Here is a 27894-nt window from a genome sequence, read left to right as displayed (position 1 = left end):
GACACTGGAAAGGGCTTTAAGGCTGGCGGGCCAGCACCAACCCTCGTGGGCATTCACGCAGGAGAGCACGTGCCGAGGCCACGGTGCCGAGAAGGAATACCTCCAACTTTCCCGCCAGCTTCCCCAGAAGAGCCTCCAGGTCTGAGATGCGCGATTCCTGCTGGTGGTGGAAGGTCCCCAAGTCGGCCTTGGAGAGAAATGAGAGGACAAATGGCAGAGTGAGGAAGTGTCAGATAAACCAGGCAAGTTACCCGACACAGAACACCCCAGTGTGGAGCACGTCTGGTCACAGTGTGGCAGAGCACCACCAGGCTCTCGTCTCCACTGCCACGTCAGAGACCCGGGACTGTGCCAGCAGCTCAGGAGAAACGACACCCACGTGGCTGCCTGCCGCAGACAAGCTGGGGTCCTGCTGGGGTCACCATGGCCACAGTGCTCAGGAGACATGGGCCAAGCTTACTGAGCCAACCAAACTTAGAACCTCAATACCAGAGAAATGGATTCTTCTTTTTCTAAATGTCACTTTTTTCTTCAAAGGAGAACTCAAATGAACCATATGCACTGCGGGCCCCCTTCTTGCTTGGGAGCTCCCTGTTACCAGCGTCCGTGCCGGGAGAGCACTCGGGGGCTCAGCTAGATGCCCGGGAGCCAGGCTGAGGGTGGGACGCCACGCTCGCCCTGCGGCGCAGCAAGGCAGAGCAGCTGCTGTCCACGTGGAGCCACGAGCAGCTATTGATACGTGCATGTCCAATTTACTTGGCATTCTCAAGCAAAGAACTGTCAGCCCACCCCCTCAACACGATGCTGGTTTTCTTAAGGTCCGGAATGGAGAGAGGACCCGTCCCACGGCTGTGTCCTCCTGACCCTGGTCCCGGAGAAGACGCAGCGCGGGCCTCCCGGCCTCACCTGGGAGCCCAGCCGCCCGCCGGCTGCCAGGTCCTTCAAGTGCTGCCCCACCGCGCTCGCCACCAGGGACGACACCCCGGCGCCCCCGTCGTCCATCTGGTCCACCCGCACTTGCAGCTTCTGGAGCGAAGCCGTCAGTTCTCGCAGCTTCTCGTCACGGCTCTGGCACTGTCCGGACAGCGAGGTCACCTGCCTCTCCACCTCACTCATCCAACGCCAGGGAGACGCCTCCGCAGCACCCTGAAACGGAAAGGAGACCTTTCACAGCAGCTCGAGGGAGCCATTAAACGGGCACCAGGGCAAGTCCAAGCTACAAAGCAGAGCCATGGCCGGTGTGGCTGTGGCTGTGGCTGTGCTGTGCGCCAAGGTGTCGCCACCTCATCCACAGCCGAGGCAGAGGGTGTGCGGGAGACAGCCCACTGATGTGTCACTCGCACACTGATGTTTCCCTCCCTCCCTCTCTAAAAATCAATAAAAAATCTTAAACAAACCCCCCAAAAAACTACAAGACAGAATATCACGGCAAAATGTTAACTATAGTGCACACAAATACATGAAAGGAAAATATGCAAAAATGCCCATTGGTGAATTTCCTTACATGGCAAGCTAGTGGTGACTTTCATTTTCTTCTCTGTACTTTCTACATTTCCCAAAGGAATGAGCACTATTATTCTTCAATGAAATTAATTGAACTAGGAGGCGACTTTACAGGTGCATTACTTGTACTATTGCAGAGCATTTAAAAAGCATTTCCTAAAACAGCACCCTGCCCCTGCAGTGCCAGGTTACCTCCGGAGGCTGGCTCAGGTGAGAAGTATCAGGGGTGAACATGTCTTTGGGGTCGTCCACCCTCTGTGCTCTGAGGATGTGTGTCCAGTTGAACACAGGCAGGAGGGAGAGGAAGCCGTCCTGGCCTCGTAAGGAAAGGCCGGCACCTTGAAGGAGAGAAAACCACGCGGTCACGGTCGGCACGGGCACACCGCCTCCCACGAGGCGCACCGAGCACCTCCGGGTGGTGCGCAGTGGCCCTCCCAGGGAACGCAGTCACATCTTACTCACCGAGGAAGAGGAGTAGTGGAACGAGCACAATGAGAAACTTGCAAATATTCCGAAGGCACCTAGGAATAGGACAACATTTGCCGTGAGGAGCACAGGCAGGGGTCCCCGTTCACTTGACCTCTCCAGGTGACACCTCCCCTTCTGCCCCCAGGACCATGAGAGGAGCCCACAGGTTAGAAATGCAGTTACAGTTTCCCCACCAGGTGTGTCTGCACGGCAGGAGCCCTGCCTCTAAGGGGTGGCCTGGGCCCAGGTCAACAAGCACACACAGGTCACGCTGGGAGCACGGGGTGCCTCACTCATGGGCCCCGAGGTAACCTGGGCCGTGGGAGCTGCCCCAGCACTGGCAGGGCCTCCTCTCCCATGTGCCACACTCTCCCATGAGAACATGAAAGCATTTCATAAAACATGACATGTGAATGCAGGGCATTAACATATCATTCTACAAGACTATAAAAATAAACTAAATCATTATAAAACAATAAATCAAATGATGTCCTACAGTTAGCACAAAATCAGTTCATTTTTTGTTAATCCTCACCCAAGGATATTTTTTTCATTGATCTTTTAGAGAGAGAAGAGAGAGGGGAAGACAGAGAGAAACATGCACATGAGAGAAGCACATTGATGGGTTTCCTCTTGCAGGCACCCTGACCAGGGGCCAGGCCAGGGAGAAGCCTTGACCAGAATCGAACCCGGGACCCTTCAGTCCACAGGCTGAAATCCCATCCACTGAGCCAAACTGGCTAGGGCACAAAATTAGTTCTTTAAAACACAAAGCAGTTGTAACGTCAGTTCTTTACCTTGTTAGAAGAAACACGTTCAGCCAAGAAATCAAAGTCACGAACTGGTACCAGCCACTCCCCAGCCACCAGAAGATGCCAGAGGCTGCCTTCCCTGAAAGAGGAAAACACCAGACAGTCCCTGGAGCGTTCTCAGGAAAGCCAGGCTCCTAAGCGAACCACTTTGGTGACGGCCAAGCTGGGAGCACCGGGGAATTGACGGACAGATGTTTGGGAAGTTGAGGGTTGCAGTTCAGGAGCAGGTATGTTAAGGGGTGCTGGTCAGCACAGCAGGAATCCACATGCTCCAACATAGACAGCACAGGCTACAGCCACACAGAGTGCGCGTCAGCCAGACACGACTGGGAGGGGACACAGAGCATGCATCTCAGTTACGGCCCAACCAGGCGCCAAACCCTCAGAGCGCCGGGCACTGGGGACAGCCCATGCACCGAGCCCAGAGGAAGCGCTCCAAGGAGGAGCAAGCATGGGCCATGCGTGGGATGGTCTCTGGTTAGGGGAGTCATTCGCTGCGGTGTTAGTGGCCCAGCCTGGGAGAGGTGAGCACAAAGCCAGCATAACCACCTGGAGCCGCGGCGGCCAACCAGAGGGCCGACCACACGGCCTGCGACACAGACCACGCTGCAGCTCCGGTCCTCCGCAGCGCCCGCTCTGAGACGTGACCTGTGGCAGACAGACGTGTGCGGGGCACACTCACACACGAGACCCAGAGCAGCAGTTCCTCACAGCGACCACACGCAGGACACACCTGCTCGTCTGACTTTTCCCCAATTCTCCTGAGGAATCGACTCCCTTCTTCAGAAACACAAACGCAAAGCACCCGAACAAGACACTGACACAAACTCAGACGAGCTGCTGTGGGAACACCTCCTTTCCTCTTGCCCGCGGACGCCAACGGGCGCCACGGCGGGGCAGGGCGGCTGCCCACAGGCTGGCGGCAGTGTCCGCGGATTCAGGGAGAGAGGTACGTAAAACCCGCAGACACCAGTGAACACGCTCAGCTGAGACAGGACCGCTCAGGACCAGGGGGACACCAATGGGCCAAGGCTGCCCAGCGGGAGGGCTCTCGAAGGCAGCGGCCACAGGGTGCGAGAAGCAGGCACACACAGTGCACATCACGCACGACCCGCTGAGCAAGCCACTCTGCTTCGTTTTTAAAAGTAATTGCTGAGTTATCCACTCCTGTTAGCATGAGTGTGCTGACTCCTGAAACTATTAGTAATTCCGACATGGCTGATATGCAAAGAAATATGGCTTAAGAGGGTTTTGAAAGTCAACTGTTTTATGTTTATTAATTAACAGTTGACAACTAGTTTTGAAGCTCAGCCTTTTTTTTTTTTTTTTTTTTAAGGCTCCCCTTAAAAGGTGCCCCTTTAACAAAGAAACTTACAGGTACAAACTGGACACCTAACTCTATAAATCTCCCTGCTGCCCAGGGAAGGGCAGACAGCCATCGCTGAGCTAAACTTTTAATTAAATCTCAAGTAAGTTCTTTCATCATTCAATTCACACTAAATACACTTACAAATAAGTTTGCAACAGAGATAGTCTCCATATTTTAAACCAAAGTTAACTAAAATCCTGTCCTTTTTTAATGGGCACCTGAATTCCAAATGTGGACAAGGAACAACAGGCATTTGTGGAGAACATGACAAAAATGGAAGAGAGTGAGAGACAACCTGCACGAGACAGGGTGGGCCGCGCGGTCCCTGCCGCCCTCTCTGTCCAGCGGGACCGCAGGAGGGTGGCTGTGTGGGTTTCGAGGTGCTCCGTACCCGTCCCCCGACAGTCATCGCCTGCGGGTGGTGGTGACAAGCAGTTAATATGCAAACCTTGTCCATTCGAAAACTGTGCACGACAATGGCAGTTTGAAAAAACAGGACACCCGATTATGAAAAAGAGAAAAGACAAAGCAAACGAACCTGGTGGCACTGGCTTCTATTGTTGGGGATTAAGCAGCAGCTCTGGCTGCCCCACCCACCCAGGGAGGCGCGAGTTCACCGAGTGATGCCCCAGCGTCAGGGGCCTGCGTGCAACCTGGGAATCACCCAGGAGCAGGGTGGAGACAAGGCCATACTTACACGACTCCCCATTTACACTGAGGTCACCGTCCTCTCTGAGAAACTCTGTTACTGTCCTCCTCCCACAGGGATTGGAACGAGCTGCAACACACGCAAAAGAGGCTTAGAAAACTCGGCGTTCCAAGGAGCCGGCCAGGCGGAGCACACGTGCGGCCACCGGCTCGGCACGGCTGGTGGCTCGCTCAGGCAGGAGCACAGGAGGCAGGAAGAGAGTTTCAGGCCCCGCTGGCTACACAGCATGCCCACCAGCACAAGGCACGGGGGCTGCTTGAACGCATCCAAACATCGTTCTAAACGCCATTCAAATACGTTGTCTTTGCTTTAAAAGAGAATCAGAAACTGACTGGAAAGGTGACTTAAAGTCCTGGCCGTGGGCTCAGGTGGTTGGAGTGTCCTCCCATACACCCAACGGGTGGGGCTCGATTCCAAGTCAGGGCACATGCCGGAGGCAACCGATGGGTGTCTCCACCAGCCCCTCCTCCCGCTACTCCTCTCTAAAAACGAAAATAAACCCATAAGCATATCTTCCCAGGAAGGTTTTTAAAAAGTGACTTAACAATGTTTAAACACTGGTCAACTGTCAGAAAACTAAGGCACACACAGAAGACAGGACCCCTCCATCAGCTCCCAGAGGAAAGCCTGAGCCACAAGAGTCCGCGCCGAGGCCGTGCGAGCAGAAGCGTGCGCGCCGCGCTGGGAAAAGGAGCGCTTTCTCCACCTCGAAAGCATTATTTGGTGGAAAAAAGAGGAAAGATGTATTGAAGTACCTTGTGAGTCATGGCTTTCTGACTTATAGCTTTCTGATTCACGATCTTTTGATTCATAGCTTTTCAATTTGGAATTTTCTGATTCATAATTGAGCTTCGTTAAAACCACTCGAAAAAGTTGCACTAAGAATGATGAAAAGGATGACGAAGTGTAGGTGGCCAGCCACAGAAGCCTATCCAGGTAGAGGGACGCGCCGCCTATCAAAAAACCGTGGACACAGTTAATGGCCTCCCACCAAGCCAGCATTTCCTCCCCGACCAGTCAGAGCCAAACCATTGTGTCAGGCAAACCAGAATCGCTTTGTCAATGGACACCAGACAACCACGTAAGAAGGCGACGGAGGACAAGTCAGAGCTGCCGCCACGACTCTCTCTCCGGCAATTTTCACCCAGGACCCCGTCTGAGCTTCCCTCCAGTGCTGCTCACACACATGCTCAGGCCCTGCAGCAACCCCTCCCCCGACCGCCCGCCCACCTCCTGCCCTGCTGCCTGGAGGATGGGTGCCAGGTGAGGCCCGCACACCTCCCAGGTCCTTGCCACAGCACTCGAGGGGATGAGGAGACAGGGGCGTGGCCTTTGGAGGCAGCTGGGCTCTCACGGAGCACTGCACCAGGCCTGTCACACAGCGCACCTCCAGTAGTGCCCGAGCTCCAGGACACACGATGTGACCCGACACATCGTGGGGGGACACCCTACAAGGTTCAGCTGCTAGAAACCTTTATTCCTGGAAGAGCTTCCTCACGTCCGAGGTAGGTGAGCACTGACCACTGGAGACACCCAGTCTGTGAGGAGGCGCTGAACTCGGCCCTCACGTGCCCTAGGCGCAAGCCTCGGTGACTTCGGCCATGGGCAGGAGGCAGCAGGCTGGGCGACGGGGCTGGAGTCATTTTAAAGAATCAGCAGAGCCTTCTGGCAAACGGCTTCGTGAAGCAGCTGACCCTGGGGGCTGGCACTTGGACAAGAGCCTTGCTCTGCAGCCTGCACTCTGACAGAGGTTGGGCAGCAGAGCCATTTATTAAGAGGTAACGCACGGTCGGTCTCCCTGATAAAAAACACCAAAGTCCAATTTTCACCCATCAGATTGAAAAATGTTTCAAGTATGAAAATATTATATAAAGAACTGGCAAGTCTCTAGGCTGGGACCCCCCTAGAGCCGCAGTGGGACAGTGACCGGGTAATGGGATTCCGGGGACGGCACCTGCAGGCAAGATGGCCACGGCCAGCCCCAGCTCCATCACCCAGCCGGTTGCACAGCTGAGCCTCAGGGTGACAGCCTGCTGGGTGGGGACAGGCAGTGCTGCCAGGAGGGTCAGACACTGGGCAGAGCCCGCAGCAGAGGGAGTGCTTGGTGATGCGACGCTGCGTTAGAAAGGAAGCCATCCTGTTACAACTGCCCTCCCCCTCCCCTTTCTGCTTTCCTATTTCGATCCCAACACCACAGCAGTCAGAACCACAAGCGTCAGAGCTGTGACAGGACCTCTGAGTCCTGGTACCATCATCCATTACATCCACAGTCACCTGAGGCATGTTCACTGAGCACACTCGCGCTCAAACACGGCCCTGCCCTCCTGGTACCTTCGTCCCCACCTGGTCACCTGCCAGGTGTGGCTCCAGCCCTGCAGGCGGACCCGCACTCAGACGGAGCGCACAGGAGCAAGGACTCGGACACGAGGCGATGCAGTTTCATCCCAGGGCTCCCCAGCCTCCCACGAGCATGTGAGCAGGGACCACAGGCAGAAGGTTGGGCTCGTATGGAGGGCCGGAGTCAGCAGGAGCATCTCAGCAACACGACGCAATCTGGAGGAAGGCCTGCAGCTCTGGGGCAGGAGGCAGCCCCACAGCCTGGCCTGCGGAGGCCACAGCAGTTCCAACAGTCACACAGCTCCAGAGCCTCCCAGGGCCTCCAGGCTCCAGCACCTGCTGCCAGTGCCGTGCCTGCCCACGGCCGGGAAACGAAGCTGCACCCCAACAGGCCAGGGTGAGCTGTCCTGGAGACGAAGCTCCCTCAGTCACGAGTCTGGAGACCAGGGGTTGCGTCCTCCCCCCACTGGCATGAGCCCCTCCGGCAGGGGGCGAAAGCACCCAGGGGAGCTGCTCCTTGGGTGCACCTGTGTCTGAAAGTGACTGCACAGTCCCAGCAGCTTCATCTAAGTGCAACTTTATAGACTTTCGGACACTCCTCGGACTGAAACACTAACCTCACGAAATGTAAGCGGATGGCTTGACTGGTGTGGCTCAATGGTTGAGCATCAGCACATAAACCAGGAGGTCATGGTTCAATTCCTGGTCAGGGCACATGCCCGGGTTGTGGGCTCAATCCCCAGTGTGAGGTGGGTAGGAGACAGCTGATCACTTTCTCCCTCTCCCTTCCTCTCTGAAATCAATCAAAAAATATTTCTAGCCGAAACCGGTTTGGCTCAGTGGTAGAGCGTTGGTCTGTGGACTGAAAGGTCCCAGGTTCGATTCCGGTCAAGGGCATGTACATTGGTTGCGGGCACATCCCCAGTAGGGGGTGTGCAGGAGGCAGCTGGTCTGTTTCTCTCTCATCGACGTTTCTGGCTCTCTATCTCTTTCCCTTTCAATATATATATTTATGTATATAGAAATGTAAGTTGAAAGAAGAGGAGGAGCATAGCTACTTTTTGGTGCATTTCTTAAACTTTTACAGGATGATTTTGAGTTCAAGTCTACGACAGAAAAAAGGCAGATGCTGAGGCCTGTGGTACGAGGTTTGTAAGAGGAGATGTGGACTCTTTTTCCTACCACTTAAACAAGCGAGTGGGACTTACGTTTCTGACTCCTGTCCCTCGAGTAGACCCTGGAGGAGGCGCCGTGCGCGGGGAGCGTGTCCTGGCGCTCGGACAGCAGGGTGCAGGCCCTGCAGGTGTAGCCGTTGCTCCAGGCTGCGTCTGCGGCCACCTTGCCATTTCCCTGAACGACAGCTTTATTGCCACCTGAAGGTTTCAAAAAGCAGAGGGCCCTGTTGCTCACAACCTGTGGGCCCTCACTCACACTGTCTTAAAACGTAGGGCAGAAAAAGGACTGAGTCATTACCTTTAAGATCTCCGTCATCATCAAGACCTAAAACACACACATATTTTTGCAATTGAGCTCAAATGATCAAAACAGCAAAGCCCACTCAAAAAAGTAAAGGTTACAATGGTCAACGATTTAGCGTTATGGCGCTGGTCAATATTTGCTTCCTAAAACGCCTAACATTCATGGTAATTTCTCCAATACACACACCCTCTTTTGACAAGGTGGAAGGACAATGACGAAAATGCATACATGCACCCACACGCGCACACCGCCCGTGCTAAGGATGCAGCATGCAGGCAAGGTTTGCGGCACCAGCCGTTTCTCAGACACGCCAGCCTCCACCCCCCGCTCGCTGCCTTGCTCCCTAGAGCGGCACATAGCCCGGGGCTTCCGTTGCTGAGGCCAGCCAGGACACGAGGGGACACAGCACGGCTCTGCGCCCATCAAAGCTGCCGCCCACAGCATGCCATTCCTTGCATGCGTGGGGTTGCCCTATGGCTGCCTTCAATCAAATCAGCTCAGTCCGTGTCCACCCTGGTGCTGTCCAGTGGCTCACAAACACTGCTGAGGCCGGGAGCCTGAGCTCACTGCCCACAAGTGACGCAGTTGACCAGCAGCTCTCTGCCTGCCACCTGACCAGCAGACGGTGACACATTCTATGTAGCGTCCTGCGTGGGCTTTGTGAGCCTGAGCAAAACCCTGACCTTACGGGGCTCCACTGGCCATGACCTCCCTCCTTCCCGAACAACCTGAGCAATAACCACACCGAAGACAACTCACCCCAGAAGTGGTCCACTTTGGTCTGCTCTCGGATCAGAGACTCGTCCAGCACGGGCGGCCGTAGACAGGCTGCGCCCTGCAGACCGCCGCTCTGGCCAGCAGCAACCTGCTTCGAGGGCCGGTTTACACTAAAAGCCAGTTTGCTCGCACTTCTGTGCTGTTTTGCTGTTCTAAAAAGAAAGAAATAAGGAACAAGTTCATAGACTTTTTCTTGTAAATACAAAATGATTGTATTTTATACACACAAAACCTTTGAGAACTACAGCATTAAAACTTTCTTTAAAATATATTTTTATTGATTTCAGAGAGGAAGGGAAAGGAAGAGAGAGACAGAAACATCAATGATGAGAATCATCAATTGGCTGCCTCCTGCACACCCCACTCGGGGGATCGAGCCCACAACCCAGGCCTGTGCTGTGACTGGGAATGGAACCGTGACCTCCTGGTTCATGGGTCCGTGTGCAACCACTGAGCCACGCTGGCTGGGCTAAACATAGCGTTTTTAAGGCAGCATCTCTGTACATCTCTCTGCTGTAATCAAGCACCCACTCATCTGGAAAAGGGAGTCCTAAGCTGGGGTCCAAGAGCTCCTTCTAAAACTGCAGTGGTTAGAATTAAAATAGCCTGGTTAAAAGCAGCCTAAGGATGAACATAAAAGCTCATACGATTTCTAAGTCTATTCCCTCCCCTTTTACACCAAGTGACCGCACACTCGCACACCCATTCTACTTCTCAGTCACCAGGAAAGACGTTAAATCCGCAAGCATTCCCAGTGAGCAGTGACAAAGATGAAGGCTTTGAACACTAACGCTATCGCTAAGACCAGGAGCAGAAGCCCCTTGAAGGAGCAGTGCTGGGTGGGAGCAGGCAGTGGGCGCAGAGGGCGTGCGCATGGCCTCAGGACACCTGGTTGCCGTGGTGTGCCCACACCACGCACCAAGCTGTAACCACCACAGCTGTCGGTCTCTTGCCGAGTCTCCAGGGGGAGGGAGGTGCAAACTCCGTCTCTAAACTCGAGAAGACTCCGACCGGAGCATCCAGCCCCGCTAGGCCAGCAGCATCCCTGCTGACAGCCCCTTCCCGGCTCCCGACAGAAGAGCCTGCAGGGAACCTGTCCCTCACGTGGCCCACAGGAGACTGCAGGCCCTCCATGTCTCGAATGCACACCAAGCTCGCCCACTGTGCTCCTCTGGCACAGGCAGTCTGCACTGCACACGGTTTTAGTAACAGACTGGCTGCAATGGCCCTGCCCCGAACAGCCTCTGGTGGCATGTGTCCATGTGATGGGCACCCACACCTTCCCCAGGCTTGCAGACCTGGGGATCTTATCCTCAGCACACCAACGCAGACAGCCCTTCTTCACAGCACAGCCACGAGGCCACTGTGGGTCTGGGTGCACGCCCGTCCTCCAATTCCAGAGGCGGTCTTCCAGGCCACGGGGTGTGCTCCGGCTAAGTGGTGTTAGCTCGTGTGTGAGCACAAGGCGCGGGGCTCACCTGGCCGTTCTGTCCTTCAGGGAGGCTGTGCCGCTGAGGCAGGAGTCGGTGTCCCCCGCCTGGCCCCCTTCAGGGCCGCATGCAGTGGCAGCCAGGCGCAAGCTACGCCGGGACATTCTTGGAGAATCAAACACGGGGTCCAATCTGTGCTCAGTCTCGAAATCCAGGGCATCGGAAGAGTAACTGGAACTGGATGGAGAGAAGCGTGTCAGAGAAGCATGCTCACAGCACCGCTTTAAACACACACACAGGACAGAGGTGTGGAACCTGTGGTGCCTTTTTAGAACACCGGGACCATGGTGACCACTTTTCTACAAGGCAGGCCGGCTGTGCCCAACCGGTGCGGGAAACCCGGTGCCTGCTATTTAGTCAGAGCAGACCTGAGGTCTCACAAGAATCCCACCTTCAGACGATCGTGTTGCCCACACCTGATGAAGCAGCAGTGTCAGTGGCCCTCCCTGGCGGGAATCACAGTCACGAATGACCCGCAGCTGGACAGGAGGAAGCAGGTGCTAGGCTAGACCAGTGGTCAGCAAACTGCAGCTCGGGAGCCACATGTGGCTCTTTGGCCCCTTGAGTGTGGCCCTTCCACAAAATACCACGTTCGGGTGCGCAAGTACAGTGCGATTGAAACTTCATGTGCAGTGACAAGCTGAAGACTCTGACCCCACACTCATGCTCAGCGCTGTGCTTTCTGAATATATACCCTAAGCTGATCCTCCCACCAAGACCCTTTGTCCCCCATCTCTCTGGACCTTCCCCACAATGTCCTGCAGCCTCAGAGGCCTCCAATCCCATGATCAGCAGCCTCAGGCTGCAACACCCGCCCTGTGGCCCACTGTCCCAGGGCCTGGCCTTCTCTCCCAGCTCTCTCTGTTCAGTTCTCGGCGGCTGCAAGAACCAGGGGTCCCTCTCTCCCCACCCTACAGGTCCTCGCTCCTGCCTGGCAACCTGTGTGGGTCACCTGGCCCAGGTGCTGACAGCATTGCTAACGCTGTCCCCTCCCCACTTCCAGTCCACCTCCCCTGCCTCCACCACGGCTCTCTAGTCTCCAAGGCCCTGCTTCCTCCCCCCTAGGAGAGCAGGCGGCGTCACAGACCGCTCAGGAAGGATCACAGTCACACTGTCATCTGCAGGGCAGGGAACCCCAGAACCCATCGTGCTGCGCCTCCACTTCCTGGGCCTCACTGGCAGGCACCTCTTCTCTCTGCCAGCAGCCTCTCTCTACGGCTCCTTACTGTCCGCGTCTAGACACACTCCCCCCCTCCCCTTGTGGTAAGTTAAGTAAGGAATCACAGCATGCTCTTCTCTTCCCTTATCATCCAACCTGTTGGCTACCTCAACCCCCTTCACTTCTCGGCCTCTTGGGGTTAAGATCAGGGGTAGAAGGCCAACTTTCCCCAGACTGAAAGGCCAGCTCCTCCCAGCCAGGCCTGCACCCAGCAGGGTGCCCACCACAGGACAGGAGGCCTGACAAAGCCCCCCAGGGCTGCCACGCCCACCACCACAGCAGCGATGGGAGTTCAGTGAATGGGGCAAGTGGACAACACTGACCGAGCTCCCACCCAGTGGGGAGACAGAGCCCATGCAACCCGCTCAGAGCGCAACAGGAAGCACCACCTGCCTTGCAGTCCTGCCACAAACCACGGAAACCTGGGGCCGACCAAATCTCGCCAGCTAACTGCAGCTCCCGGATGCACAGATTCACCCTGCAGACACGTCACCCAGCAGACGGAGAGTCCTGTGCAGGTCGACTTTAAAAATAGTTGTTAAGCCGAAACCGATCTGGCTCAGTGGATAGAGCGTCGGCCTGAGGACTGAAAGGTCCCAGGTTCGATTCCGGTCAAGGGCATGTACCTTGGTTGCGGGCACATCCCCAGTGGGGGGTGTGCAAGAGGCAGCTGGTCGATGATTCTCTCTCATCGATGTTTCTAACTCCCTGTCCCTCTCTCTTCCTCTCTGTAAGAAATCAATAAAATATATATTTTTAAAAAAATAGTTGTTAATAAAAAGAAGACGGCCTGGGAAGATGGTGCACTGACTGGGTGCCGGACTTATGGGAGCTGCTGGAAGTGGTTTACTGGCCAGGGCTCTGCAGAGCTATGCTTGAGTCTCCCCCTTCAGAGACCTGCTCCAAGACAACGCACGGGGGCGAGAAGGGGAGCCCAAGGGTGAGGCTGCTGGTGCCAGGCAGAGGCAGGGCAGGGCAGTTTCCCGGCAGGAAAACGCTGCCATGCAATGCAGAGCGGCCAGGATGGGAAGGAGCCTTCTGGTGCCCACGGAGACTGCGCAGCGTGAAGCTGGCGTTGGGCACCAGGAGCTCGGACAACAGCTCACCAACCAGGAGAGTGGTCAGAGCACCAGCCACGGGTGGGGGAGCAGGACGAGGAGGGTCTGGAGGGCAAGGCGAAGAGGACACTTCTGGGAACCCCTCCCCATGCAGCCTCATGTCCTCCCGCACAGACCCGGGCACCCTGCTCCTCATTAAACCCTCCACTGGCCTCCACGGCCCTCGACAAAGACCCAGCACAGCCTGCAGAACCTCCCGCCGTCCTTCGTCCTTAAGGCTCAGCCACCCTCACCACCCACCTGCACCTCAGGGAAGGCTGCCAGACACTGAGTTCACAGTGCCGCTGTCCCCACACAGAGACCCAGACACAGCATCTTTTAAAAACTGTTTAAAATAGGATATAAAAGCTAAAAATAAATTAGCAAGAATAATAATTATGCTCCACAATATAGAATAAGGAATAGTTTACTTGAGCTGGCCCACTCAGTTTCTTATAAAAGACTACAGGACTTTTAAAAGGCGAAAGATTAAAAGGCGAAAGATTTATGCGGTCTGAAGAGAAACCAGAGTATAAAAAAAAAGACTACAGGACTTTTAAAATATATATATTTTTATTGATCTCAGAGAGGAAGGAAGAAGAGATAGAAACATCAATGATGAGAGAGAATCATGGATCGGCTGCCTTCTTCAAGTCCCCCACTGGGGATCGAGCCCCCAACCCGGGCATGTGTCCTTGATCGGAATTGAACCTGGGACCCTTCAGTTCGCAGGCCGACACTCTATCCACTGAGCCAAACAGACTAGGGCAATACTACAGGACTTTTAACAAACAAAATAAAGAGCATGTTACTATGGAAAGTGTGAATAGAAACACACATTAAATGTGAGATTTGACTAATGCCCTTAAAAAGCATTGTCCTTAAAATACCCTCCCATGTCCTTAAAGTTCCCATCACCCTTAGTCTTAGAAGAGCCATTTCCTGTGCGCAAGCCCTGCCAAGTTGCAAAGGCTCTCTCACTGCCAATCAAATCCTAATCATCCAGTGACCGTCCTTCGGCACATACTTAAGTGTCCCGTCAATCATCCTTTGTTTGATATACTGGACAAGCAAAGGACAAGTCAGCACCTTCTTTTTTTTTCTTTTTTAATATATTTTATTGGTTTTTTACAGAGAGGAAGGGAGAGAGATAGAGAGCTAGAAACGTCGACGAGAGAGAAACATCAACCAGTTGCCTCTTGCACACCCCCCACCGGGGATGTGCCCGCAACCAACGTACATGCCCTTGACCGGAATCAAACCCGGGACCCTTCAGTCCGCAGACCGACGCTCTATCCACTGAGCCAAACCGGTTTCGGCAAGTCAGCACCTTCTAAGTGCAGACTGGGGTCAGAGCAGCGCAAGAGCAGAGCACTGAGCTTGGGGAGGGGGCTCCGGCCCTGGCTGCCCTGCCCCACCCTCTCGGGTTCCTCCTCTCTCAGAGGCAGTCCTCCCAGGAGAGTTGCTGGATAAGAGACCAGACGTTAATGTAATAATGTAAGTCACACAGCCCTGATATAACCACTGAGATTCAGTCCCGGGAACAGCCCTCTGGGTGGAGTTAAACAACATTTCATGTGCAATGACTCATCACTGAGTCATCAGCAACATACCGTTTTTAAACACCCTCACAATGTCCGCGTCAGTTAGGTAATTTCATAAAAAAATAGTGTAGCCAAGTTTATAGATACTTTCTCTTTCTAAACATAACGTTTCAGCCCCACAGAGGCCCCGTTAATTCAATAGCAGTTGAGGAGTGACAAGACACACACGCTCACCTGAGTGCATATGTGTAGCCAGTGTTCTCGGGCACACACTGAGGCGGCGTGTATATGTGGAGCCGAGAAAAGTCCATGTTCACGGTCTCAACTCATACTGCAGAAGGTGGAAAAAGCAAGTCAGGTTAGGTGAGAGCACACAGAGGGCCTGCCGCCAAGTCTACTGACCAATGAAGCACGCTAACGAGCAATTCTGTTTCTTATTTCTAAGACAAAGGAGAGGTTTCTCATAATTACAGAGAGTGCAGGAGCACTGTGCTATGTTCAGTCCCTAAAGACGGATCCCTCATGCACCCAGGGAGACCCACATCGACTGACTTGTAATTATGGAAACTGGGGCACTTTCCAAAGACCCAGGACCCATTTCACACCTATTTTTAAATTCCCGGAGGGGTCATGTGTCCTCAGGCTTCTGAAATAACTGTTCGTTGCTGTTAATTAAGTAGACTCTATTGCACAGTCAAGAAGCACCCTTTTGTGCCCCTAGACAGCAAAGTTCCAGAGCCAGAAGCTGCGGGACAACAAAGCAGCTTTAGGCATTGTTTGTACTTTATTTTCCCCCAAAAGAAAACATTATTTTCAAATTAAAAAGTGTTGAGTTGAACACATTGTTTTTCAGGTTGTCACCTAGATTTCTTTGGAATGATTCAACCTTTCCTCTGTCTATTCCCCAGATCTCCCCCCACCCCCCCCTCCCCCGCCCCCCACACACAAAGTTGCTCCAACTTTTTTTTTAATGCTCATAGTAGTAATGTGAATCACAATCTGTTGCTGAATAAACTAAAGGAAGATAAAAGTAAAAATAAAAACCATCCTGGACAAAAAAGATATTTATATATAAATGACTGATTTCTACAGAAATAGAACAATCCAAAAATTTGTATGAAACCACCAAAAACCCCAAATAGCCAGAGCAGTCTTGAGAAAGAACAAAGCTGGAGGCATTATGCCCCCTGATTTCCAACTATATAAAAAAGCTACAGTAATCAAAACAGTATGGCACCGGCATAAAAACAGATGCACAGAGGAATGGAATAGAGCTCGCACACATGCCCGATTACGTCACAGGAGAGAATGCGCAGTGGGGAGAGAACGGTCTCTCCAGGAAACGTGCTGGGAAGACTGGGCCGTCTCGTGCCAAACAGGGACGCGGGACTGCTGTCTGACACCGAACATGAAGACCTGAAGGCACGACCTGAAACTGTGAAAGAAAACCTACTGGTGCAATAAGCTGCTGGCACAGTCTGGGTATAACTCCAAAAGCAAAGGCAAGCAGGTGGGACCACATCAAATGAAAAAGCTTCTATCAACAAAATGAAAAGGTAACCAACCAAATGGGAGAAACCATTTAACAAGTCACATAACTGATAAGGGGTAAGTATCCAAAATATATAAAGAACTCCTACAATTCAGCAGCAAAACAAAGAATCCAAATGAAAAGTGGGCAGAGGACCCACTGGGACATGTTCCCCCAGGTGTAGGGGTGGCCGACCAGCACGTGGCCAGGTGCTCACACCACTCGTCCTTGGGGCAGGAGCCGGCACCGCAGGGAGATGCCGCTCACCTGCAGGCAGGCTGTCTTTGGCGAGCCCGGAGCTCCTGCTGGCGAGGAGAGGAGAGGACACTCACGTGCACTGCTCTGGGATGTAACTGGTGAGCCACCGTGAAAGCGACAGGGAAACTCCTCAAATAATCACAACTAGAGCTGCCACGGCACTAACAATTCTGGGTTTTTATCCAAAGGAAACGAAACCACTCACTCAAAGAGACTGCGTACCCACGTTCACTGCAGCAGCATTTACAACAGCCAAGACCTGGACGCAGCCAAGTGTCCATCAGCAATGAGTGAGCGAGCAGCGGAGGGGCGTGTACAAGTGGAGTGACATCGACGGCACCATCGGCTACTCGGCACTCTGCTAAGTGACGTCAGACAGAGAAAGACATACCAAACGATCTTTCTTACAGAAAATTGATTTTTTGAAATGTTAAATAAATAAATAAACAAAAATAGTACAGAACAGAATGGTGGTTGCCAGAGATGGGATGTGGGAAAATGGGTGAACTGTTTGGAGTTTTTATTAGTTTAAATAAATTGAATTTTAGAAGTAAAATGACTGATTTGTATAAGCTAAGACAAATGTACTTCAATGCACACCAGTTTCTGTGAAACAATCTAAATATTCTTTAGAAAATGAAGTACCTATAGAAATAAAGGCCAGTGTTTATACATAAAAATTTTACTATTCCTACTAATTTCAACAAATACTACAAAACTCCTGCATTTTAACTAACATTCCAACATTGCTTGGTTCCTCCTGGGACCTAGCCCACCAGCCCAACAGAACACACATTCAATACGCATGAGTCTCTCTTCCCTGGCCCTAGTAATACAGCTGACCCTCTCTGACACCTGTGCGACATGACTTCACCTAGGGGGCTGCTCGGTACCTTTCAGAGGCCTCGCTCCCTGTCTGCTCGACCCCACCCTTCCGTGTGGCGCAGAACAGGTCCCAGGAGGCTCGGTCACCAGGAGCCAGCGGATGGGCTCCTCCCACTCAGCTCCTGGTGGCACCGAGCCACACCCAGCAGCAGGGCGCTGACAGAGGATGTTTACTTGCGACTCCCTAGGCAACCAGGGCCTGCTGCACAGGACTGATGCCCCATTGCCCTTCATCCTTGGGATAGTTGACTCCTTTTATCTCAGTCCCTTTTAGTTATTCACTAACAAAACCCAAACTTCTAACTTCATTCCCAAAGTGATCTTTCACGAAGACATTTTAAAATATCTTACAGACTGCATTGTGACCATCACTGACCCAGGCTAACCAATTCCGACCCGTTCCCTACAGCTGACAGCACCAAGTGGCTGACAGTTCCCAGGACTGGCTCACAGAATCCCTGGCGCCGACCAGTGATGGCGTTTAGTTTACAGACCAGGACTTGATGCGGAGGCACCAGGCACCAGGTCCAAGGGAAGGAACCCTGCCACCGGGCTCACCTCCCAGCCCTGGCATAGGGCACAGCAGGTCTGCCCGGGGCTCAGTCACTGGGCCTGGTGAGGACACAGGAACGTGAACCTCCAGCCTTTATTAATAAAGTTACATGAATACATTCTCCCATTGTCATCCACCTGGAGAAGCAGACTGGGTCCCTTCTGATACATAACAAACCATGTTTTCAGCAGCTATCAGAGGTTCAGAACATGCTGCAATCACGTGTTTCCATGAGACACAGACTAAGCTGGGCCTCACCCCTCCCCAGGTCGGGGTAGGCCTCAGCTTAAAAAGAAATGTAGCTCCTTATCTCTGGAACAAAGTGCCCGGCCGTGAGGGGACTGCAGCAGTGAGTAAGAGGCTAAACAATCGCACAGCTGACAACGGGAGACACAGCCGAGGAACAGACACAGGGGCACATTTTGGTAAAACAGCTACACGTGTGCTAAAGGCCCACAAGGAAGCCACTGGAGGAACAGCAGCAGAGGCGTGGGGACCCGGCAGCAGGCTCAGGCCCGAAGGACGGAGAGCCCACTGAGGCCCACGGCCAGCCTCAGCAGCACCATGCACAGGTGCTGATCAGAGGGCCTTGCTTCTCCCTGCTCAGGCCGGTTTGCTCCGTGAGAGCACGAGTCCCATGTTACGTTCTCAGGGACTAGCATCTACATAAGGCAGGCCGTGGCTGGCGCAGAGCTGCTGGGCCCGGGGTCTGCACAGCCCAGGACCAAGGGAAACGCATGGAAGGTGTGCCGACACAGAACTAACGCTCCCTTTGACCTCAGCTCTCACCCTGGGGAATGAAGTCCCTTAGCCTATGCTTTAAGTTTTTAGGAAGGTCGTTTTCTTCTGCGTTAGCAGTCCCCGAGTCGGAAGGCACTCACTCAGCCCGGCGGAAACAGAAGACAGAGTCCGCTGAGCAGGCGGCTGGCTGGGGCAGCTCACTGCGGCCAGCCTCTCCGGAGCCCATCTGAGCTGCAAGCGTTTCTCCTGGAAGCTAAACACGGAGCGGAGCTTTCAGAATGCAGCTTCCAGTCCCCTTTACATCACTGCTAATTAAAGCCCACACATGACATGAGAGCCTTCCTATTTGTATCCGGGCCGAAGGCGCCTGAGACCCGAGGGAGGACTGATTGCCTTCAGCCTCTGAAGAGTATGGAGACAGCAAGGGGAAATGGCCTGCACACGTTTAATGGCATCAGAAAATCCTGGAAAGAACTGGAAGTTAACATTTTGCAAATGATGTGACAAAGGGGGGCCCTGTCCAGGCTTCTCTGTCCTCATTTTCCCATCTCTTCTGGGCCACTCCTTTCGTTCCTCTAACGCCGGGTCCCTGGCCCGACCTGTCACAGGCAGGTCCCAGGGAGTGGCCTGGGCTGCAGGAGGGAGGCTGGGAAAGGGGCTGGGGCTGTGCGGGGCTCTGGGCCCCCAGGACTCTCCCAGGCTGCCCTGCCCAGCCCAGCAGGCAGCACTCAGGGGACAAGAGAGCCTCTCCTGTGCTGGAAACAAGACCAACAGTCATTAATATAAACGCAAGGAGTCCACAGAAGGCTGGGTTTGGGCTCCCCTCTGATAGTCACAGGGTGAATATTTGCATTTTATTACCTACTGCTGACTCAATGGCCTAAAGCAGTTGTCATTAGTCAACAGAGCCAAATATTAACAGTACAAGACTAAAATTTCTTTTGAGAGCCAACTTTTTAAACTTAAACTTTTTCTAACGCCACTTCTTCAAAATAGACTCACCCAGGTCGTATTTTGTGGGAGAGCCACACTCAAGGGGCCAAAGAGCCAAGTGTGGCTCAAGAGCAGGTTTGCCAAGAATGGGCCTAAAGCAAACTCCCCAAACCCGATAACCTCACTGTTTACTATAAACATTACCATTGACATGTCTGTTTGCATTCCTAAAAGGCAAGTGTGTATTCTAGGAAATAAAAGCAGCTTTTCCCTGGCCTCCCCCCATAATCAAATTAACATTTCTTGTGTATTAATTTGTGTGTCAGCTCTTTCTCCAAACCTCTGAACCCGTGGCCTTTCACACTCCTGACCCGTACGGAGTACTTCTTAGGGTGGACAGCTTTCGATTTTGAGCTGCCAGACCTAACAGGCAGCGCACACCCCAAGAGATGTGCGCCAAGATTGCCACCTGCAAGGGAGCAGGAAGCCCCATGCTTAGGTGCCCAGGCCTCCTCCACCTGCTCTGCTAGGGAGGCCATGCAGGCCAGCAGCTCAACCAATGCACACACCCTGTCTGGGCTGCAAACAGCTCAGGTTCTTCTTTAATTACCTCGGCTCCTCCCTCCACACCCTGCACCTGCTCCAGCAGCCCTGGACACTCACACCAGGTGGGAGAGGAACGGAGGCTCCCTGTTTGCACCAGAACAGCAGCACGGTCGGACTCTGAAGCTCTGAGGCGAGGCTGGCCCCACTCTTTCCTGGGCGCTCAGTCTGGAGGGAAGGGGCACGGGTGGCAGAGCCCCTCACCACTGCCAGCTCCCATGACGACTGGTGCATGACAGGCAGGAAGCAGTGGGGCTTGCTGGGAAGGCACTGCCAGGAAGAGCCCGGTGCCGGCGAGCTGGGTTAGTTGGGTGAAGCTGCTGCGCCTAAAGGGAGCCCCACTGAAACAGGAGAGCTGACGTGCAGACCCCTCAGAAACTCCTCACCCTGTGGAAATGGCACGCCACCCCTGACTCCATCCGAGCTGTGCGCAGGGAGCAGCATCCAAGGCGACAGTGACAGGCAGGACCCTCCTCCCAGCTCAGCACAGCTCCAGAGGCGCCATCTACCACGGTGCTCTGGGGAGCTGACCCACAGGGCTCCTCCCACAAAACACAGGCCCCCAGGGCCCCTCTGAGCTGGGCTGTCCCCTCAGGACCTTCCAGAGAAGGGGGGGGGGGTAGATAATACACACACACACACACACACACTCCACCCTCACCTCTCCTTATCACCTGGGTTGGTTTCAAAGGGCAGCTGCGCCCATGCAGCCTTTCAGAGGTAAAGACGCACGTTCAAGACTAAAATCCCAAGGTGCCCTTTTAAAAATCAGTATGAAACCTTAACATAATTACTCTGCTCAGGATCTTAATTCTGTAAAACCAGATAATGTGAAGACTAATAAAGACATTCGTTATATCTGCCTATCGACTTAAACCGCAAACCCGCTCAGACATGATTACTTCTGATTGTTTAAAACAGCCATCAGAGATAAGTGACTATTCCCTGAAAATATGTGAAAGGGCTTTCTAGGATGCTATGATATTATCTGTACACCTGAGTATGTTTTAAACATCCAGGAAACCCTACACCAAGTTTAATGATAAAAGACAGAGAATGGGACTTCTCCTGTTCACTTACCCTTTCTGTACTGTTTGAATTTTTTTTTAAGAATTGAGTATTGGTTGTATAAAAAGCAGTTAACCCACCACACATTATTTTCAAAAAGAAAAAAAATAGTGCTCAGTATGAAGCAGAGTGGGGCAGCCAGATTCGCTGGGTGGGGCTCAGCTGTGGCATTCATGAGCTGGAGGGGGCGGGGCGCCCGAACCCCACCCCAAGGAGGCTGCTCCTGGGAGTCCACACGGTACCCACCTAACCCTCCTGAGCGGCCGCGGCGCAATCAGTTAACACACTACCCTGCTGGGCACTGCCGTACGCAGGGTGAAATGCTGTTACAGACATAACGAGTAAACTTAAAAGTAAGTAAAACAATAGAATAAAAAATAGAAGTCAGCTATTTTCAGCAGCGACTCTGTACCGAAAGGCAGTTTCTCACCAAGATGTGATGTTTCTCTCCTTTTTGTGGAAATGAGGAAACAGCAGGAAGAGGTGAAGGCTGGATTGCTTGTTCACGTAACAACAGGGCACCGAGTTCCAGGAGGAGGATTCCTCCTGGAGACCTCCCCTCCACCTCCCAGGACGGCTCCAGACCTTCGCCTCAAGAGCGCCCGCTCCTCTGACAGCACGCTCCCCGTGTTTCACCAAAAGTCCAAAGGCAAAGGGTGTGTTCTGTGGGGCCTCTCAGATCACAGAGCACGGACAGGTTTGCTGCAGCCTGGGGCCCAGCACGCAGGAACAGTCAGACAAGCCAGTGCACTGGCTGGGCTAGGAGGCTGCCCACCGGCTGTTCCTCAGGGAAAGAGCGTGTCCACAGCAAGTACCCTCAGCAGCACTGCTGTGCACTGACACGTGGGGTGTCCCACACCCAACAGGTCCCGAATCTGTTGCTGAGTTGGCTGACTCTCAGGTGCGCCTTGGAAAGGCCTTCCCTGGCCCAGAAACACATGGGCAGTCAGTCCTGGACTCTTACTCTCCAGCCCAGTGTAACTCACCTGCTCACCTGTGCTGCCTGTGCAAACAGTGAAGCCGGCACCTGTTCACCTCCTGGAGAGCATTTCTGCCTCGGAATCACCCACCTGTCCAGTCACTGGCCTGCCTCCTCCCAGGGCATCACCCTCTTGCTTGGGCTCCCCTGGCGACCACCTCTCGCTGGCAGACCCTGAGCTCTCGAGGGCAAGAACTGCACCTTCCTGTATACAGCACCCGGGGACTTAGCAGGCTCCCTGCTCTGCCCTTAAGCTGAAAAGACCCTGAGATCTCAACCCTCTGCTCCTGTCCGACCACACCCAGTGCTGAATGGACCAGGAGGAGCAGGACCGGGCCTCCTCGGTCCTCCCAGGGCATCCACAGCACCTCTCTCCTCACCCATCACAACAGCGGTGTCAGCCGTACCAATGGGAAGGATAACTAGGAGCAGCAGTCCCAGGACAGCATGCGTACTATAAATGCCCACAGTTAGCCCACCACTTCCCATCGTCCTCGCAGTGCCTGTCCTCCACAAGCCAGCAGCAGACTAAAAGCGAGTGCTTCCAGGACTAAAAAGGCCTGCAGCCTAAGCAGCAAGTGAAGCAATCACTAAATTGATCTTTTTCATCATCAGATATAGCTGACATCGCCCAATAATGTTAACCAAGGATGCAACCAAGCAAATGGAATGACTAAGACCAAAGCAAGCAGCCAAGCACAGCGCTGTTTTCAGGCCCAACCCCTGGGAGTGCCTCTGACCCCACTGCCAATCCCTGACCTGCACTCGATCGCTCCCACGTGACTGACGTCCAGGACCCGGGGGCTGAGTGGCACAGAGTTCTTGCCTGCTAACTAGAACTCAGCGATGACCACTCACTGAGTGCGTGTCCTCTGCGACTCAGTGCAAAGCCAAGCACCAGCTGCCCAGCTCGCTTCTGACAGTTCGAGCTGCAAGCCACGCAGTTACTTCTGAAGGAGAGCCACTCCCAGCATTGGATTAGAGTAAAGAGCACATATGCTATTCTTTCTCAGAAAATCCTACGTTCGTTTCAGTCCAATGGGAGTGAACAGTTTCCCACCCAGACCCAGCAGGTCTAGTCTCGTCTCCTCTATCTGAATATCAAGTCTGATAAGCAGTCAAAACAGCAATGAGTTCCAAATTTAGGAAGCGAGGAGAAGAGGAAAATGAGAGTGTTTCCAATCAACGAAACAAGACTGCGGGCCCCACGGTGGCAGGGAGCACGGCTGCCACGGACACACAGCAGCGAGTCCAGTCGGGCTCACTTGTGCTTGGCCATCCCCCCTCGCTCCCATCTGCTCCAGGAACCAGGTGTGACCCCGCTGTGGGCTGTGTGCTCTGAGCACTCAGCCCAATCAGCAGCGGCTGACAACAGATGCCGGTCCCCTGGGCTCTCCCTCACCTGAGAGGCGTAGATAAGGGCAGGCATTTCCTGCGGGCAAATTCAAACCAGCTCTGTGCGCGGGATCTGGGGCCCATTTGATCACCATAAATTCAGGATGAGGAACAATGGCAGACACCCTGTCAAATACCAGCATCCTCTGAAACTAGATCACAGAGGAATTTCCATTAAAAATGGCTCACTGACACAGATCTTAGCTCCTCTCTCTTCCAGACACCCCTCTTGGAGAGGACTTTTTAAAAGGCATATGTGTACCCCAAAGAACAAAACCAAGGGAGAAAAGACAACGGTAAAAAACCTGGAAGCTATCAAACAATGGGGGAATGAAAACTGACTTAGGTCAGAAAAAGATGAATCAAAGGCTTACAACGAGGAACACTGAGAAATAACCCACTTTTCATCACGGACCCCCTTCCCCACCAAAGACAAGACCGTGGCACCCACATACATTTGCAAGTGAGGGTGCAGGACAGAACCAAATACTGCAGGAACCGAATGCGGAAAATCTGGGTAAGAAGCAGTTAGGCAAAACCATGTGATCCTCTCAACTGGCCAGAAGGCACTTGTGGAAACCTGACAAGAGGCATTTACTAAACCCACAGCTGACCTCACACTCCGCGGGAAGACCAAAAGGCTTTCCCCTGAGACCATCAGGAACAAGACAAGGAGGCCTGCTGTCACCACTGCTTCTCAGCCCTCCTGGGATTCCAGCCAGAGCAATTAGGCAAGGAGAGAACATAAGAGGCGTCCAGAGGAAGAAGCAAGCTCCCTTGGCTCATCGATGCCATCATCTCATACACAGGAAATCCTAAGGCACTCACAAAAAACTATTACGACTAATAAACTGTAAAAATTACAGGCTACAAGGTCAACAACACAAAAATTAGTTGCACTTCCATACACTAACAATAAACAAACTGAAAATAAAATTAAGAAAACAAGTCCTAGCCGAAACTGGTTTGGCTCAGTGGATAGAGCGTCAGCCTGCGGGCTGAAAGGTCCCAGGTTCGATTCCGGTCAAGGGCATGTACATTGGTTGCGGGCAAATCCCCAGTAGGAGGTGTGCAGGAGGCAGCTGGTCGATGATTCTCTCTCATCGATGTTTCTAACTATCTATCCCTCTCCCTTCCTCTCTGTGAAAAATCAATAAAATATATTTTTAAAAAAAGAGAGAAAAACGATTTTAAAAAAAGAAAAAAGAAAACAATTCCTCTTATAACAGCGTCAGAAACAAATAACAAACTTAGGAATAAATTTAACCAAGGAAGTGCAAGACTGGTGCCCTGAACACTAAAACACTGTGTAAGCCCTAGCCGGTTTGGCTCAGTGGACAGAGCGTCAGCCTGTGGATTGAAGGGTCCCGGGTTCGATACCCAGTGATGTTTCTCTCTCTCCCTCTCCATTCCTCTCTGAAATAAAAAAATATATGTATTTTTTAAAAAACAACACAACACTGTGAAAGGAAGAAGACATCAAGCAGTGGGAAGACAGCCCCTGCACGGTCGTCAGCCTGGTGATGCTTCCCGGTGCTACATGGAGCCAGTGCAACCACCAAAATTCCCATGGCATTTCCTGCAGATAAGGCAAAGCTAATTCTTAAGTTTTTATGGAACTGATGGATCCACATACTACAAACAACCTTGAAAAAGAGTTGGAAGGCTCACACTCCGAACTTACTAAAACCACTATGTTATTGGCATGAGGACAGACATATAAACCAACAGACTGAGATCCAGAAATAAACCCATACATTTATGGCCAACTGATTTCCTACAAGCAGGCCAAGACCACTCAAAATAGCCTCTTCAACAGTGAAGCTGGGACAACTGGATGTCCCCACGCAGAAGGATGGAGTCGGAGCGTGCCTCACTCCACAGAGTTCACTCAAAACGGGTCCACGACCTAATCGCAAGCGTTAAACTACTGAAAAGCTCAAATAAAAGCCCAGGGCAAATTTGTATGAGCTTTGATTTCACCATGGCTACTATTATCACACCAAAAGCAGGAGCAATAAGAGAAAACACAAATAGATTGGACATCCTCAAAACCAGAGCGTTAGTGCATCCAAGAACACTATCGAGAGTGAGGAGGCAACCAAAGAACGGAAGACAGCGTGTGGAAAGGGTCCGGCGTCCTGAGCCCGCACAGAACGCTTCGACTCCCCACAGAGACGGCGGCCCTTTAAAACGGGCACAATCTGCACCGACAGCTCGGCAGCCACACAGGAAGCACAGAGGCGCTCACCATGAGTCAACAGGGAAACACAACCGCACCCACAGGAGATCCCCTCACAACCCGCCCTGGGACACCATGACTGAGAACAACATTAAACAGCCCGCTGGTGTGGCTCAGTGGTTGGGCCTGGACCATGGACCCATGAGCTAGGTGGTCACCTTTCCATTTCCGGTCAGGGCAGTAGGGGAGGGTGTGCAGGAGGCAGCCGGTCAATGGTTCTCTCAGATCATCGACATTTCTCTCTCTCCCTCTCCCTTTCTCTCTCTGAAGCCAATAAAAATGTTTAAAAACAAAAACAGAAACAAAGAGTATTTTTTAAAAACCCATACAGCAACAAACACGTGCTGCTGAGGATGTGAGGACACTGGGAGCTCTGCACGGTTGGTGGGGTGCCAGGCGGGCAGCCGCTGTGGAGAACAGGGCGGGGTTCCCCTGGAAGTCAGTTGCCCCGGACCCTCAGTGCAGCCCCACTCCCAGGAAGGCACCAGGGACTGCACACAGGTGCCCACACGGGGATGCACATGGGCCACAGTGGAGCTGGTCTCCGGAAAGGTGGAAACAACCTGACTGCCACTAACCAAGACCAGCCAGCTGCGGATGGTCACACAGCAGTGCCACTCGGCCACAGAGAAACGGGATGCGGGTGCAGGGACTCGGCTGTGGACAGACGGGGGTGTGTGTGTGTGTGTGTGTGTGTGTGTGTGTGTGCAGGTGCAAGGACCTGGCTGTGGACAGAGGAGGGGGGTGCGGGTGCAGGGACCCAGCCGTGGATGGGGGGGGGGGGGGGTGCAGGGACCGGCTGTGGACGGGGCGGGCGGGGGGGACTGTGCGGGGTGCAGGGACCGGCTGTGGACGGAGCGGGGTGTGTGTGCAGGTGCAGGGACCCGGCTGTGGACGGGGGGGGGTGGGGGTGGAGGGAGGGAATGCAGGGACCGGCTGTGGACAGGGGGGCGGGGTGCAGGTGCAGGGACCCGGCTGTGGACGGGGCGGGGGGTGTGGGTGCAGGAGCGGGAGCAGGAGCGGCCGCCGTTTGGGGAGGGCACAGCCCGGCACCCGCTTCCACGGCCCGGGCGGCGGGCGGGTCAGGCCCAAACACGCGTCGCAGGGCCGGGACAGACGCCCGAAGGAACGCGCCGCTGAGGGTTCAAGGTTCGGGGGAACCACCAAGGCGGCGGGCGAGGGGACAGGCCGACCTCAGGCTGACCTCCGGCGGGCGGCGGCCTGAGGGCGAGGCAGCGGGGAGCGCCCGCCGTCCGTCCGCCCGCCCGGCCGCCCGTCCACCCGCCCGGCCGCCCGCGGGAATCGGTTCGGCGCTCCGGCGGCGCAGCGCGGAGGGAGGGAGGGTGTGAGGGCGGAGGGCCGGCGGACGGACCGGAGGACCAGGGACCGGCCGGAGGGGGCGGGCCGGAGGCGGGGCCGGGCCGAGGGCCGCAGGCCGCGAACGAACGCCTCCGGCCCTGCGGCGGGGGCGGCGGCCGTTGGCGCAGGCGGGCCCGCTGTCTGGGCGTCCCCGCAGCCCCCGCCGCCGTGAGGGGCGCCCACCCCGCCCCGCCCGCCGCCCCCGAGCCCGCCCGGCCCCCGCCCCGCCCGGGCCTCACCTGCCTCGCGCCGCCGCCACCGCCGCCGCCTGAGGCCTAGTCTCCGCCGCCCCGGCCTGGCCGGGAGCAGACCGTTCCGGCGCCAGCCAATCACGCGCCGCGTCCGGGACTGGAGGCGGGATCAATAAGGACGTTCGCCAATCCCAACCTCGCTACCGGAAGCTCTTAGCCAATGAGGATGCGGCCTGTCTAGAAGCACGGCCAATCACGAGCAGAGGCTGAGTCGCGGGGCGGGGCCACGTGCGAGGTCGGAGGGAGGGAACGAGCTGGGGCGGGGCGGTGTCTCCGGAGGAGCCGGTGTCCC

General features: G+C 54.1%; 1 protein-coding gene across 7 annotated transcripts in view; it reads right to left on the bottom strand.

Annotated features, from left to right (window-relative positions):
- SUN1 (Sad1 and UNC84 domain containing 1) overlaps positions 1-27682 on the bottom strand; it is a 37200-nt gene extending 9518 nt beyond the window's left edge. The window contains exons 1-15 of one of the 7 annotated variants that reach the window (XM_084886243.1): positions 27591-27680; positions 15039-15135; positions 10933-11121; positions 9437-9606; positions 8672-8698; positions 8407-8571; positions 5617-5814; positions 4850-4930; positions 4448-4564; positions 3333-3431; positions 2769-2862; positions 1966-2024; positions 1696-1841; positions 907-1146; positions 101-187 (exon numbers count right to left, since the gene is read on the bottom strand). In XM_084886243.1, the coding sequence (XP_084742369.1) occupies positions 101-187; positions 907-1146; positions 1696-1841; positions 1966-2024; positions 2769-2862; positions 3333-3431; positions 4448-4564; positions 4850-4930; positions 5617-5814; positions 8407-8571; positions 8672-8698; positions 9437-9606; positions 10933-11121; positions 15039-15115 (1749 nt within the window). In that variant the 5' untranslated portion in view covers positions 15116-15135; positions 27591-27680. Of the gene's footprint in view, positions 1-100; positions 188-906; positions 1147-1695; positions 1842-1965; positions 2025-2768; positions 2863-3332; positions 3432-4447; positions 4565-4849; positions 4931-5616; positions 5815-8406; positions 8572-8671; positions 8699-9436; positions 9607-10932; positions 11122-15038; positions 15136-27590 lie in introns of all 7 variants that reach the window. The other 6 variants (XM_084886244.1, XM_084886247.1, XM_084886245.1 and 3 more) reach the window with 6 other exon arrangements.
- Between the last annotated feature and the right edge of the window lie 212 nt (positions 27683-27894).

This window comes from Pipistrellus hanaki (genome assembly GCF_964339955.1).
Source record: "Pipistrellus hanaki genome assembly, chromosome: 5".
Lineage (NCBI taxonomy): Eukaryota > Metazoa > Chordata > Mammalia > Chiroptera > Vespertilionidae > Pipistrellus > Pipistrellus hanaki.
This window is presented reverse-complemented; position numbering and strand designations above follow the sequence as displayed.